Here is a 14,755-nt window from a genome sequence, read left to right as displayed (position 1 = left end):
TGGGCATCACCTTTCAGCCCCGAGGAAAGGCACATGTGTTTCCACTCGGGAGGTCTGCATCAGGGCCTGAAAAGCTGCCCTCCTCGCGGGCTCCCAGGTGATGGTCATGCAGGCTTTGAGTAGCATCCCTCTGTAAGCCAGAGAGGCGCTGGAGCAGCTGTTCCTGGAAGGAGAGGGGGAGGGGACCTTGCTATGAAGATGGGAATTCCTGGCAGTAAGGTGACCAATCGTCCTCCTTTAGGGAGGACAGTCCTTTTTTAAGTTCCGTCCTCAATCAAAAAGTGTCCCCTTACATGTCCTCCTTTTTGATATTGGAAGACTAATCTGTAAATGTCCGTATTTGATCAATGCAGTCGATCCATTGTGTGTGGTGTGACATATTTGTATCTAAATGAGTACTTTTTTCTTACAATTACTATTAAAAATTAATAGGCATATAAGCATAATTACAACATAAAATATTAAAAATGTCTTATTATGCATTTATCATATAGTGTATTATTGCTGCAATGAATAAAATGTTTCTTTTTATTTACGATATTGTTTTCTTCTGTTTATTTTTGTCCTCCTTTTCATTGTAAAAAGTTGGTTACCTTACTGGCAGGTCTCCTTAGACTTTAGTTTATTGGGGGAGGGGGGGCTCGGAGGTGGGTTCTAAAGCTCTCCCGAGCGATCTGTTGACGCCGCCGGGTCTCTATTCTGAGTTTCTGTTGCAGAAGGCGGGTGCGGGTGGAGCAAGGCGCTGATGAAGGCCCGCCGGAGCGGGCACGTCCCAAGCCGGCGCGGGGAGACGGGAGCGCACCCACCCGCACGCACCCCCGCTCTGCAGAGACCGCGTTCTCAGGCCGCGCACGTGCCCGCGGCCCCGGAGCGCCCGTCCATCACGCGCCCCCGCCCGGTTTAAAGGCGGCGGCGGGGCCGAGCGCACCCACAGTGCCGCGCGGCGGGCGGGTTTGGATTTTAAATCGCCGCGGCCAATCAGGGGCGGCGTTGGCTTCTGTAACGTTCCCAGCGCCGAGTTTGAATTCGAGGAGGAGCCGAGCGGTGGGTGTCCAGCCTCTGCCGGGGACCCAGCCAGGTCCCGCCGGGCAGCTCCGGGAACATGAGTGCGGCGGCCGCAGCGGGGAAGCCGGCGCGGGTAGCGGCCGAGACGGGCAAAGCTGGCGGCCAGGGCGCCGCGGCCCCGGGGACCTCGGCGGCCGCCCCGCCGGGGAAAGAGATCCCGGAGGTCCTAGTGGACCCGCGCAGCCGGCGGCGCTACCTGCGGGGCCGCTTTCTGGGCAAGGGCGGCTTCGCCAAGTGCTACGAGATCTCGGACGCCGACACGAAGGAGGTGTTCGCGGGCAAGATCGTGCCCAAGTCGCTGCTGCTCAAGCCGCACCAGAAGGAAAAGATGTCCATGGAGATCTCCATCCACCGCAGCCTCGCCCACCAGCACGTCGTGGGCTTCCACGGCTTCTTCGAGGACAACGACTTCGTGTTCGTGGTGCTGGAGCTGTGCCGCCGGAGAGTGAGTGTCGCTCTCGGGGCGCCGCGGTGCCCCCGGGGGTGGAGGTTGGAGCGCCCGGACCCGGAGCTGCTAGAGCAGGGGGCGCCCGGGGCGCAGCTGCATGGATGGACAGGTGGCGCTGGGAACCTCGAGCTCGCGTGGGAAAGATCTTGGGCAGAGCTGGGCGCTGCGAGGGGCCGTCAGTTTCGGTTACGGGGAGCCCGGGCCCTGCTGCTGCTGCTGCTGCCAGGGAACTTGGCTCCGGGACGCCGGGTGTAGGGGGGAGGGGGAGCACCCTCGTCATGGACGCTAGGACTTCCGGAGTTGCTAAGGTTGAGCCAAGGGGTGCCGCGAACCTGGAGCTTCCGGAGTGGGGCTGGTGGGTCTGGGAGGGGAGATTCAGCAGAGGGGGGCTGCTGCTGCGAGAGGACCCGGGCTCACCAGCTTGGGGATACTGGGGGCTCAGAGCTTAAGGGCTGGGACTGTTAGAAGCGCCCCCGGCCAGGGACTTGGGGACTTGGAAGGAGCTAGTAGGAGAGGCGTGGGGTAGGGGTGGGGGTGGGGTGGGGGACATGAATGGTTATGGCCAGGTTTATAGGAGAGCCCAAATCCTAATCGTCCTGGAGAAGAAATGAGAGGGAGGGGGGGTCCCTAGACTGCCTTGACCTAAAGATACCGCCTCCACCCGTGGACCTCAGTACCGACCCCCTCACTCCTCCTCCTCCTCCTTCTCTTTCCCCCTCCCCCACCCAGTCTCTCCTGGAGCTGCACAAACGTAGGAAAGCCCTGACGGAGCCCGAGGCCCGCTACTATCTGCGGCAGATCGTCCTGGGCTGCCAGTACCTGCACCAAAACCGGGTCATCCACCGGGACCTCAAGCTGGGCAACCTCTTCCTGAACGAGGATCTGGAGGTGAAAATAGGTGAGGCGCCGCGCCTGCAGGTGTGCACACGGGCATGCAGAGTGGGAATAGAGAAGAGGAGAGATGGGAAGGAGAGCGGGGAGGGAGGCAGGAAGTCAGGGCTGTGGATCACGATCTCTGAGCTTCCCTGTGCCGTTCTCCAATAAATCATCTGCGGATTGAGGGGGGTGCCCCCCGCCCAGTCTGGTCTCCTTCCGTCACCCTCTTCCCCTTTACTCTTCACTCTCCCTCCACCCTCCTCCCTCTTGCTGGTCATTTTATTTTGTTTGTTCATTTCCTTCTGTTTTATATCCCACCCAGGAATGAAATGGTGGTTCTTGTTCTCTTCTGTTCCACGTATTTTCCTTAGCTTGATACCCTCAGGATCCATCCAGGTGGCTGCAATTGGTGGTCTTGTGTCTTTTTCATGGCTGAGTAGTATTCCACTGTGTGTATGTACCCCTGTATGTACCCCATCTTCTTTATCCAGTCATCTGTCAGAGGACCCTTGGGTTGTTTCCATGGCTTGGTCACGATGAATAATGCTGTGATGAACATTGGGGTACATATGTCTTTAAAAATTAAGTGTTTTCAAAATTTTTGGGTAGATACCCACCCACAAGAGGGATTGCTGGGCCATATGGTGACTACACTAATTTTTTGAGGATTATTCATACTCTTTTTTTTTTTTTTTTCCCCATCGTGGCTGTTCGAGTTTACATTCCCACGTCAGTGAGGGAGGGTTCTCTTTTCTCTGCGTTCTCTCCAACACTTACTTATTAAACAGTATTTTTAAAAACGTAGTTTCCTTTTTTTTTTAATGTTTATTTGTTTGATTTTAGAGAGAGGGAGGGAGAGAGAGAGAGACAGGAACATTGATCAGATCCCATATGTGTCCTGACCTGGGATTGAACCAGCAATGTCTGTGCTTTGGGATGATGCTCTAACTAATGAAGCTATCCAGCCAGGGTGTTCCCATATTTTTGTTGTTGTTGTTGTATTTTTCTGAAGTGAGAGGAGGGGAGGCAGTCAGACGCCCGCATGTACCCAACTGGAATCCACCCGGCATGCCCACCAGGGGGCGATGCTCTGCCCATCTGGGGCAACGCTCTTCTGCAATCAGAGCCATTCTAGCACCTGAGGCAGAGGTCATGGAGCCATTCTCTGTGCCCGGGCCAACTTTGCTCCAATGGAGCCTTGTCTGTGGGAGGGGAAGAGAGAGACAGAGAGGAAGGAGAGGGAGAGGGGTAGAGAAGCAGATGGGCGCTTCTCCTGTGTGCCCTGACCGGGAATCGAACCCAGGACTTCCACACACCAGGCGGATGCTCTACCACTGAGCCAACTGGCCAGGGCCTATTCCCATATTTTTTAATTGGGAGGGTGAGTATAAAATTTTTGTTTGAGAGTACCTTTTTTTTTTTTTCTTTTTTTTTTTTTGTATTTTTCTGAAGCTAGAAACGGGGAGAGACAGTCAGACAGACTCCTGCATGCGCCCGACCAGGATCCACCCGGCACGCCCACCAGGGGCGATGCTCTGCCCCTCCAGGGCGTTGCTCTGTTGCGAGCAGAGCCACTCTAGCGCCTGGGGCAGAGGCCAAGGAGCCATCCCCAGCGCCCGGGCCATCTTTGCTCCAATGGAGCCTCGGCTGCGGGAGGAGAAGAGAGAGACAGAGAGGAAGGAGAGGGGGAGGGGTGGAGAAGCAGATGGGCGCTTCTCCTGTGTGCCCTGGCCGGGAATCGAACCCAGTACTTCTGCACGCCAGGCCGATGCTCTACCACTGAGCCAACCGGCCAGGGCTGGGAGTACCTTTAAAACAACTAGAAATTGCAGCAGTACACAGCTGGCCGGTATACCCTGGGGGCGTTGCTCTGCACAGCTGACAGCAGCTGTGCCCTTGGACCCCCTCTGGCTAGCCACAAGCCTCCCTTCCTGTCACCTCACGGACTTGCCCAGCCCAGTCTGGACATGGACTGGCTGGAGGCCTGAGTTTTTCTATCCCTGTCAATTCCCTTTTAGAAGCTTAGTCCTCCTTGCGAAGGGGAGGGGCTGGGAGGGTCGTTGAGAGGGCCCCTCCTTGGGCCAGTCTGAGAGAGGATTCCTGGGTGGGCCCCGCTGCGGACAAGGAGTGGAGCTTGAGGGGTCAGGTGGCCCTGGGTCTTGGCCCGACCTGAGTCGCAGTCATCTGTGTGGACAAGATGACAGAGGCTAGCGTCTGAGGACCCCTTCCTCCTCTCTCTGCCCGCCCCAGGGGATTTTGGGCTGGCCACCAAAGTCGAATACGACGGGGAACGGAAGAAGACCCTGTGCGGGACCCCCAATTACATAGCTCCCGAGGTGCTGAGCAAGAAGGGGCACAGTTTTGAGGTGGACGTCTGGTCCATCGGCTGCATCATGTAAGTCGGGAGGCCCCCGCGGAGGGACCGCTGTGGCCATCACCCCTGTGGACCCGTCTGCCCGTGAAAAGGCTGCTCCAGAGGACGGACGGCCCAAGCGCCAAGCCTCGCTTCCCTGTCTTGTCTCGTCAGCAGTGTGTCCCGTAGGCTTCCTAGAGCCCGGGCCCCGGGCTGCTCCAGCTGCGTCCACAGACCCGCGACAGCCTCCCCCGGGAGTCTGTCAGACCTGCAGGGTCTCGGGACCCAGGCTGCAGAAACCAGTCTGGATTTTCACCAGACCCCTGGCTGCCTGACTCGCCTGCACCAAGTTTTAGAACCAGTGATGCAGAGAGCAGCCTCCGGTGGGAGGAGTTAGGCTTGGCGGGGGGAGGTGCCTGTGGTCTGCCCGGGTCCAAGTCAGGGGCGCTGGGCGGTGGGCCAAGGGCCTTCTAGGGTGTGACCTTTGTTGCCATTGTCCGGAGTTCCGGAGTTAGAGATGAACTGTGGCTATGGCCCTCGCTCGCCCTGCCTCCCTGCCGAGCTATTTCACAGGAAAACTTTAGGCCCCTGCAGGAACAGGCAGCCCCGACTTTGTCTGTTCTGTGTCGGCCGGCAGCCTCGGGGGCCCTGGAATACTGCAAGCTCCTGTTGAAAACTCACTGGCCCCTAGAAGCTCTGTTCCTGTCCCCTGCCATCTCCTGAGGGCTCTCTCTGCCAGTGTCCTGGTTCCTGGGGCTGCTGAGTGGGCGTGGGTGTGACTGTCCTCGGGGGCAGAGCGGGTGTCCAGAGGATGCCTGCTCTTCCTGCTGGTCCTGAGAGGTCCCTCCTGCGTCTGTGTCCTGCGGGGCTCCTTGAGCCCAACCCCCACCTTGTGCTTACAGGTACACCTTGTTAGTGGGCAAACCACCCTTCGAGACATCTTGCCTCAAAGAGACCTACCTCCGGATCAAGAAGAATGAGTACAGTATTCCCAAGGTGACTAAAAATCACTTGAAGTTGAAATGTATTCGGTTGTGTTGCCCTGTCCCCGAAAGCTGTTCATTCACTGAGCCCAGCCCCAGCCGGGGGACACAGACACGGGGCCACCCCACCCTCGGGAAACTACCTCAGCGCCTCAGGGAGTCATGTCTAAAACTGCAGGCAGAACTGGACACACAAGCATTTTATCCAGTGGAAGAGACTTTGTCGATTTCAGAGGTTGGGTAGATAACCCAAGAGGTGTGTGAAAAACAGAAACAAACACCAAAAAAATATGGGGAGGAAGTAACAGAGGTAGAGGTGCTGCAGAAGCTCCAGCGATGGCCTCGCCTTTCTTTTTTTAAATCTTTGTTTCTTTTTTATTTATTTATTTATTCATTTTTTAGAGAGGAGAGGGAGAGACAGAGAGAGAGAGAGGAGAGACAGAGAGAGAAGGGGGGAGGAGCTGGAAGCATCAACTCCCATATGTGCCTTGACCAGGCAAGCCCAGGGTTTTAAACCGGCGACCTCAGCATTTCCAGGTCGATGCTTTATCCACTGCGCCACCACAGGCCAGGCGCCTTTTTTTTTTTACTTGTACTTTTTTTTTTTATGTCCACGTACATGGACATAAAAATTTTTTTGAATTTATGGGGGTGACATCAGTTAATAAAACTATATAGGTTCCAGGGGCATTGATCTGTCTTGGTGCCGATGGGCCCCACCTGTGCCCGTCGTCAGGGCCACCAGCAGAGGCACTGAGAGCAAGCCCTCTCACACGGGGCCGCTCTCCTCTGTGCTGGTCTTGCCGTGCTTGCAGCCAAGAGCCCTGTCCCCATAAGGACAGACAGTTCTCAGAGGACAGACACCACAGAGAGGGGTTCAGCCTGTGGGTCCCCGAGCTGGCGGGCCTGCGTCAGAGCAGAAGCTGGCTCCACCGCTCACTAGCTGTGTCCTAGGGCACCTAACCTCTCTGTGCCTCAGTTTCCCCATCTGCAAGAGATGGGTGGTAACAGACGGGAGGGTTAACTGAGCAAATATAGGGGCCACGCTTAGGACGCTCTCCCGGCACACAGTGGGGGCGGAGTTCATGCTCGGCTGTTACTGTGTATCGGACCTCTGCTAGGTTACACCCTGTGGAACCTTCTCACGGGGCCCTAGGCTTGGTGCTGTCCCCATCTTGTAGAGAGATGTCACAGTTGGTGTTGAGGGCAGACCTGGGACTCACTCCAGGTCTCTGGGACCCTAAGGTTCACGTGCTCAAGTGCCACTCCAGTGGCGAGCAGCTTGGGTTATGCAAGAGCAAATTCGGACAGAACCACCTCAGATCGGTTCTGAGTGCCAAGAGGAAGGAGACAGGACCATTCATTCCCATGACCGAATTTCTTCTTTTTCTTCTTCCTTTTTCCAAGTGGGAGGAGGGGAGATAAAGAGACAGACTCCCACATGCGCCCCGACCGGGATCCACTTGGCAACCCTTGTCTGTGGCCGATGCTCTGCCATCTGGGATCATGCTTGCATGGTCTGGCCCAGGTCGGCTCAGAGAGGCCGATGGTGCGGATCCCGGTGGTGTTGGGAGCGGTCACTCTGCCATCTGGGATCATGCTTGCATGGTCTGGCCCAGGTCGGCTCAGAGAGGCCGATGGTGCGGATCCCGGTGGTGTTGGGAGCCGGTCACTCTGCCATCTGGGGTCATGCTTGCATGGTCTGGCCCAGGTCGGCTCAGAGAGGCCGATGGTGCGGATCCCGGTGGTGTTGGGAGCCGGTCACTCTGCCATCTGGGGTCATGCTTGCATGGTCTGGCCCAGGTCGGCTCAGAGAGGCCGATGGTGCGGATCCCGGTGGTGTTGGGAGCGGGTCACTCTGCCATCTGGGATCATGCTTGTATGGTCTGGCCCAGGTCGGCTCAGAGAGGCCGATGGTGCGGATCCCGGAGGTGTTGGGAGCCGGTCACTCTGCCATCTGGGATCATGCTTGTATGGTCTGGCCCAGGTCGGCTCAGAGAGGCCGATGGTGCGGATCCCAGTGGTGTTGGGAGCCGGTCACTCTGCCATCTGGGATCATGCTTGCATGGTCTGGCCCAGGTCGGCTCAGAGAGGCCGATGGTGCGGATCCCGGTGGTGTTGGGAGCGGTCACTCTGCCATCTGGGATCATGCTTGCATGGTCTGGCCCAGGTCGGCTCAGCGAGGCCAATGGTGCGGATCCCGGAGGTGTTGGTAGCCGGTCGCTCACTGGGGCCTGTGTGATGCCCAGGGTGGAGGGTGCTGTTGCGTGTGGAGTGGCCTGCCCCTCTTGTGCCACGCTGCCCTCGGGCTGCGTCACAGTCCACCATGGCTGTCTCTCTCCGCCCCAGCATGTCAACCCCGTGGCCACCGCCCTCATTCAGAAGATGCTGCAGACGGACCCCGCTGCCCGGCCCACTATCCATGAGCTGCTCAGTGACGAGTTTTTCACCTCTGGCTACATCCCTGCCCGGCTCCCGGTCACCTGCCTCACTGTCCCGCCCAGGTTCTCCATTGCTCCCAGCAGCCTGGACGGCAACAGTCGGAAGCCACTCTCGGTCCTCAATAAAGGTAGGACAGGGTCTGGGCAGACAAGCCCTGCATACGCACACCCCACACACAGAGGGCGCAGGCCGTGGTCCCGAGTCTGTGGCCCCATCCTCCCAAGGCCAGGTGCCCTTTCACCAACCGTGTCAGGAAAGACCAGCCTTAACGAGGCTCGATCAGACCTGCCAGGCCCAGAAAAGGAGAACAGGCGAACACCATACCTGAAAAATTACTGGGGAAAAAAAAATTTTTTTTTCCCCCACAGAAGGGGAGATAGACAGAGAGACAGACTCCCACATGCGCCTCGACCGGGATCCACCCGGCAACCCTTCCCTGTGGCCGATGCTCTGCCCATCTGGGATCATGCTTACATCAGAGCTATTTTTAGTGCCTGAGGCGGAGGCTCCATGGAGCCGTCCTCAGCTCCTGGGGCTGATACACTCGAACCAACCAAGCCTAGGCTATGGGAGGAGAAAAGAGAGAGAGAGAGAGACAGAGAGGAAGGAGAGGGGGAAGGGTGGAGAAGCAGATGGGCACTTCTCCTGTGTGCCCTGGCTGGGAATCAAACCCAGGTTGTTCACATGCCAGGCCGATGCTCTACCACTGAGCCCACCAGCCAGGTCCCCAAAAAACTTCTTGACATCACTCTTGTAAGGTGCATTGAGAAAATAGGAAACATTTCAAAAGTCCACATAGAACTTAGGACAGTGGACAACCTCCCCCTTCCGCCATGTATCCACCAGATTCCCGTTACCAAGTTTTATCCCTGTAAACTTAAGTGTGCCTCTTGAAAGGAATGGGCATTTTCTTATAAGACCGCATGCCACCAACTAGGTTATTGTTTCTAGGTCTCTTCAGAGGACAGAATTAGAAAAATAAAAAATTTAACCAGATAAATGAAATGTTGGAAAAATGTGAATCAGAAATACCGCCATACATTTCACCGACCTTGTTGAATTTCAAACTTAGGAAAAGGTTCAGGAAGGGACACAGGGACATGCGCGTTGCCTGGCTCCACCCACCGCTCAGGTTTCCCGTGCCTGCCCCCGCCCCCGCGCCTGCCCCTGCCTTCGCCCCCGCGCTTCCCAACAGTGTGCAGGTGTGCGGGTTCCGCCCCTGACAACTTAGTACTTCAGTGTCTTAGTTCCCCCCAGAACAAAGGTTCTTTTACAAACACCGCAGCGCCCGGCACAGCCCCCACGTTCAGGAAACTTAATGTCGGAATGGTCTTGTTTTATAGCCATCTTCTCCTCTGCTGTGAAGTTCATTCTTTTCTTTTGGTAATTTGCAAGAGTCTGGTTCAAATAGGAGGTGATAGGATTTTCACCTCTTGGATTTTCTTTTTTTTTTTTTGTGGCAGTGACAGATAGAGACAGACAGACAGGGAGAGAGATGAGAAACATCAGTTCTTCGTTGTGGCTCCTTAGTTGTTCATTGATTGCTTTCTCATATGTGCCTTGCGGGGGGGGGGGGGGGGGTGGCCTACAGCAGAGCAAGTGACCCCTTGCTCAAGCCAGCGACCTTGGGCTCAAGCGGATGAGCCTTGCTCAAATCAGATGAGCCTGTGCTCAAGCTGGCGACCTCGGGGTCTTGAACCTGGGTCCTTCACATCCCAGTCCGATGCTCTATCCACTGCCCACTGCCTGGTCAGGCTTGGATTTTCCTTTTGTATTTTTTTTTTCTCTTAAACTGAAAGTCTTATTTCCTTATATGAGTAGACATACATTTTCCAACATATATAAACTAATTCCTTTTATTTGTATTTATTTATTTATTTTAAATTATTTTTATTTATTTATTCATCTTAGAGAAGAGAGAAGGGGGGAGGAGCAGGAAGCATCAACTCCCATGTGTGCCTTGACCAGGCAAGCCCAGGGTTTTGAACTGGCGACCTCAGCATTTCAGGTCGATACTTGATCCACTGCACCACCATGGATCAGGCTAGTTCCTTTTTTCAACATTTTATTTTCTTGAAGTACTGTTTGTCCCTGGAATATATTTCACTAAAGATATGTAGTGTGGAGGATAAAAAAGATCATTTGAAATACTTTTTTTCTCTGGGTAGATATAGCATCAATTTAATCTATACCAATTTAATATATAAGTGCCTTTGTTTCTGTTAGAATCTAATTCTCTTATTTTAAGGATCACTTTTTATCTTTCAGTGTTAAGTTTTGACATTTCTTTCACTGTTCTGTTATACTCAATCACTTGGTCACAGTGGTGTCTGGTGTACTTCTGCACTACACGCTCACCGTGTCCCTTGGTGATTGAAAGGTGGCTTTGTAGGGAGTCATCTGAGACTATCCCATTTGTCCTCAGATGGCCACCCACTGACTGACAGTAGCAGTCCTTGGCGGCCTGGCCTGTGGCAGCTGTTACCCTGGATTCTGACAGGGATGTCCCACTCCTTGCTCCTCCTACATTGATTCATTGGAACTCTCCTGTGAGGAAGAGCCCTCACTTCTCGTGTGTGTGTGTGTGTGTGTGTGTGTGTGTGTGTGAGAGAAAGAGAGAGAGAGAGAAAGGTTGTGTTCAATCACACCAGCCAGGACCTCTGGATAGTCCAGTCTATTCTTTGGGCTGTCTATATTGTTATTTTTTTAATTTTATTTTTATTTTAGAGAGGAGAGAGTGAGAGACAGAGAGAAGTGGGAGGAGGAGCAGGAAGCATCAACTCCCATATGTGCCTTGACCAGGCCAGCCCAGGGTTTTTTTGAACCAGCAACCTCAGTGTGCCAGGTCGACGCTTTATCCACTGCGCCACCACAGGTCAGGCCAATAACGTTATTTTAAGGATTGGCTTTTTCTTTTGGCTTTCATTTTTTGGCATAAAACATTGTTTTAAAAACTTCTTATGCTGCCCAGGCGGTGGTGCAGTGGATAGAGCGTCGGCCTGGGACACTGAGGACCCAGTTTCGAAACCCCAAGGTTGCTGGCTTGAGCAAGGGGTCACTAGCTCAGCTGGAGCCCCCCACCCACCCTGGTCAAGGCATATATGAAAAATCAATCAATGAACAATTAAGGTGCCGCAACGAAGAGCTGATGCTTCTCATCTCTCCCTTCCTGTCTGTCTGTCTCCCTCTCAAAAGAAAAAAATTTTTTTCTTATGCTGGGAATTTTCAAACTTACCTAGAAGCACAGAGAACTGTAGGATGAACCCCCATGTATTTATCATCTGTTGTCAACAGTCAGTAACGTTTGCCTACATTTTTATTTATTCCACCTCCTCCTCCGTTTATTTTGAGTGGAGCTTTAAAAGCAAATAAAGGAGAGTTTTGTGTTACACCCGGAGCCTGAGACACGCGGGTGGGGAAGATAATTAAACATCTAAGTGCATGACAAGATCATGCTTCTCCCGCTCAAATGTAGCCACGTTCAGATGTCAGCGCGCTCCTTCCAGAGGTGTGTGGTCCTGCGTAAGCAAACAGAGCACACCTGAGGGCGGGGCTCGCTTCCCTCTTGGTTCAACGCCTGCTTACCCATCCTGCCGGTCAGCAGGTGCGGGCCGACCTCCCACCCTCCCGGGGCCGAGTCACTTTGCACTCTGAGTGTTGGACACTCTGCGTCTGCGCATGGTGGCTACAGAGCCTCCCTAAAGGCTTGGGCTGGTCTGGGTGGTGCCGCTGAGTGCCCGCCCCCATCCTCCCTCCAAGCATGGCGCTGACTCGGTTTACCCAAAGCAACAGCAGCTAGGAGGTTTCCCCTGGGGAGAGGACCGGCTGTGACAAGGGCACCTCTGCGTCTGTGCCCAGAAATGACCGTGTCTCCTCTCCTCGGCACAGAGAACCCCATGCCTGAGCGGCCCCGAGACAAAGAGGAGGCCGGCGAGGCAGTGGACTGCCACCTCGGGGACATGCTGCAGCAGCTGCACAGCGTCAACGCCTCCAAACCTTCCGAGAGGGGGCTGGTGAGGCAAGGTGGGCACCGCAGTGGTCTGGGGCGGGGCGGGGGGGTCGCCGGAGGCACCCCGAGAGGGCAAGGGAGTCTCAGCCAGCAGAGCGCGGTGGCTAAGCCAGGTCCCGGTCTCCCAGGTGTGTCTGGCCCCCCATTTCCTGGAGATTCAAATCCCAGCGAGTCCCGTCCAAGGCCACCTGGGGTCTGTCCCGTGTCCCGGAGCGGCCCACCTCCCAGCCCCTCCCCGCGCTGCCTGCTGCACGTTACACGACTGCTGCTGCTCAGGGGCTTCCTGATTTGCCCGCGAGACCCAGATGCGCCCCACCGCGCTCAGGGCCTTGCTCGCATGTCCCTTCTCCTGCCGCGTGGCCCACAGGCTCACGTGTCTAAGGCGCCCACCCCGCCCCTTCCTGTCCTCGCCTCGAGCACTCCCCCCCCACGACACACCTGCTCTGTAGTATCTGCACCCCTTCTCGCTTGAGCCCGTTCTCAACTTTCCATATCGGTATTCTGTGTCGAAAAGAAGGGATTATGGTTGTCTCTGAGCATGACATGGTCATGTATTTGGAGTTGTGTATCTTTTCACAATTTTTTAACCTTTCAAAACCGGGAAGCTAGATAATCGGTCAGCCACTGCCCTGCACCACGAGGGAAGCGACCTAAACGCGTGGATTGCATTTACTTTGCTCGGTGTCTGTCCCCCGTGACTCGACTGCAAGCTCCGTGGAGCCCGGGTTTCGGTCACTGCTCCCTGGACCTGTGACAGGGCCCGGCACGCACTGGGCCCTGGAGGGACCGTGTCTGTTGAGTGGATGAGTGGACCTTGGTGGCCCGCGTCGTGCCTTCCGTGGCACGTGTCTGTCGCGCTGCTTGTCTGAGCTGGTTGTCAGCAGAGGCCTCGGCTTCCTCACTGGGGCCCCGGGCCTCATGGCGGGGCCCAGGTCGGGCGCCCAGCAGCCGTTCCTGGTGTGAGCCCCGTGAGGGGAAGGGAGGGGTTCTGATCGCTCGTCTGTCTGTCTGTCTCCCTCACAGAGGAGGCCGAGGATCCCGCCTGCATCCCCATCTTCTGGGTCAGCAAGTGGGTGGACTACTCGGACAAGTACGGCCTCGGTAGGTGTCCTCCAGGGTGGCTGGGCTGCCCAGTCCGGCCTCCTGACCCTCGGACGTCCCGAGCTCTTGCCGTTTTGGCCTGCCAGGCCCTCTCTTGCCTCTCCTGTCTCCACCCCAGACCTCCCAGTGCCAGCTCCCAATGTCCCCCTGCTCCCTGCCCCCTTTCTGAGGTCTCCCCACGACCCGCAGGGTACCAGCTGTGTGACAACAGTGTGGGGGTGCTCTTCAACGACTCGACACGCCTGATCCTGTACAACGACGGGGACAGCCTGCAGTACATAGAGCGGGACGGCACGGAGTCCTACCTCACCGTGAACTCCCACCCCGGCTCCCTGATGAAGAAGGTGAGCGCCGGCCCCTGTGGCTCCGCGCGTGCGGCCCCGTGCTGCTGCGGGCGAGTGATGTGCGGGGGGCGGGCTCTGTCTCACGCTGGACTTCCTCCTGGACCTCCCACCTAGATCACCCTCCTCAAGTATTTCCGGAACTACATGAGCGAGCACTTGCTGAAGGCCGGGGCCAACGTCACGCCGCGGGAAGGCGACGAGCTGGCCCGGCTGCCCTACCTGCGCACCTGGTTCCGCACCCGGAGCGCCATCATCCTGCACCTCAGCAACGGCTGCGTGCAGATCAACTTCTTCCAGGTGGGCCGGGGCGGGCTCGTGCCGGGGGCGGGCTCGTGCGGGGGCGGGCTTGTGCGGGGGCGGGCTCGTGCCGGGGGCGGGCTCGCGCAGTCTGGGCCAGGGAGTGGGAGGCACGAGGCCTGTTCTTGGCAGCCAGAAGGGATTGGGGTGCCGGCTCCCGGCCAGCTGGGCGTTCCTCCTTCTACGCCGGCCACGGGCTCCGGCAGCTGCATCTGCAGCCCGGTGGTCACCCTCTGTCCACCCCGATCCCTCCTTCCCTCCTAGGACCACACCAAGCTCATCCTGTGCCCGCTGATGGCCGCGGTGACGTACATCAACGAGAAGCGGGACTTCCGCACCTACCGCCTGAGCCTCCTGGAGCAGTTCGGCTGCTCCAGGGAGCTGGCCAGCCGGCTCCGCTACGCCCGCACCATGGTGGACAAGCTGCTGAGCTCGCGCTCGGCCAGCAACCGCCTCAAGGCCTCCTCGTAGGCCTCGCGCCCTGGACTGGTGCCCCCAGCACCCCTGCCAGCACCGTGGCTCCGTCTTCTTAGCTCCCAAGGTGCTGGTTTTTATACTGCGCTCCCCCTGCCCTGGGGGCTGTGGGGGGAGCCACCGAGGGTGGGGGCTGCTCTAAGTTATTTTTGTACACGCTCGGGTGTGGGTTCTGTGGCCCCCTCCCCACCCTTAGCCCCGTCATAATATGTTCAGAATATTGCTGTTGGATTCAGGACGGCCCTTCTGTTGCCTTTATACACATTAAACACATGAGAATCTTCTTCCGCCTCTTGTACTCCGAGGGGAGCCCGGCGCCTGGGCTCCGGGGTCTGTCCCTGGCCTGCGGGGCCTCGGCTGGTG

General features: G+C 56.6%; 1 protein-coding gene across 1 annotated transcript; it reads left to right on the top strand.

Annotated features, from left to right (window-relative positions):
* Positions 1–1,003: 1,003 nt before the first annotated feature.
* On the top strand, positions 1,004–14,393 carry PLK1 (polo like kinase 1). The gene is made up of 10 exons (XM_066383419.1): positions 1,004–1,510; positions 2,243–2,411; positions 4,640–4,784; positions 5,645–5,738; positions 8,075–8,294; positions 12,056–12,190; positions 13,200–13,277; positions 13,467–13,621; positions 13,736–13,918; positions 14,183–14,393. Exons 1-10 carry the CDS (start codon positions 1,103–1,105, stop codon positions 14,387–14,389), a joined length of 1,794 nt encoding a protein of 597 aa, XP_066239516.1. The 5' UTR covers positions 1,004–1,102; the 3' UTR covers positions 14,390–14,393.
* Positions 14,394–14,755: the final 362 nt, after the last annotated feature.

This window comes from Saccopteryx leptura, chromosome 4 (assembly GCF_036850995.1).
Source record: "Saccopteryx leptura isolate mSacLep1 chromosome 4, mSacLep1_pri_phased_curated, whole genome shotgun sequence".
In the NCBI taxonomy this organism is placed as follows: domain Eukaryota; kingdom Metazoa; phylum Chordata; class Mammalia; order Chiroptera; family Emballonuridae; genus Saccopteryx; species Saccopteryx leptura.
The sequence above is the reverse complement of the archived record's forward strand: the minus strand, read 5'-3'. Positions and strand labels throughout refer to the sequence as shown.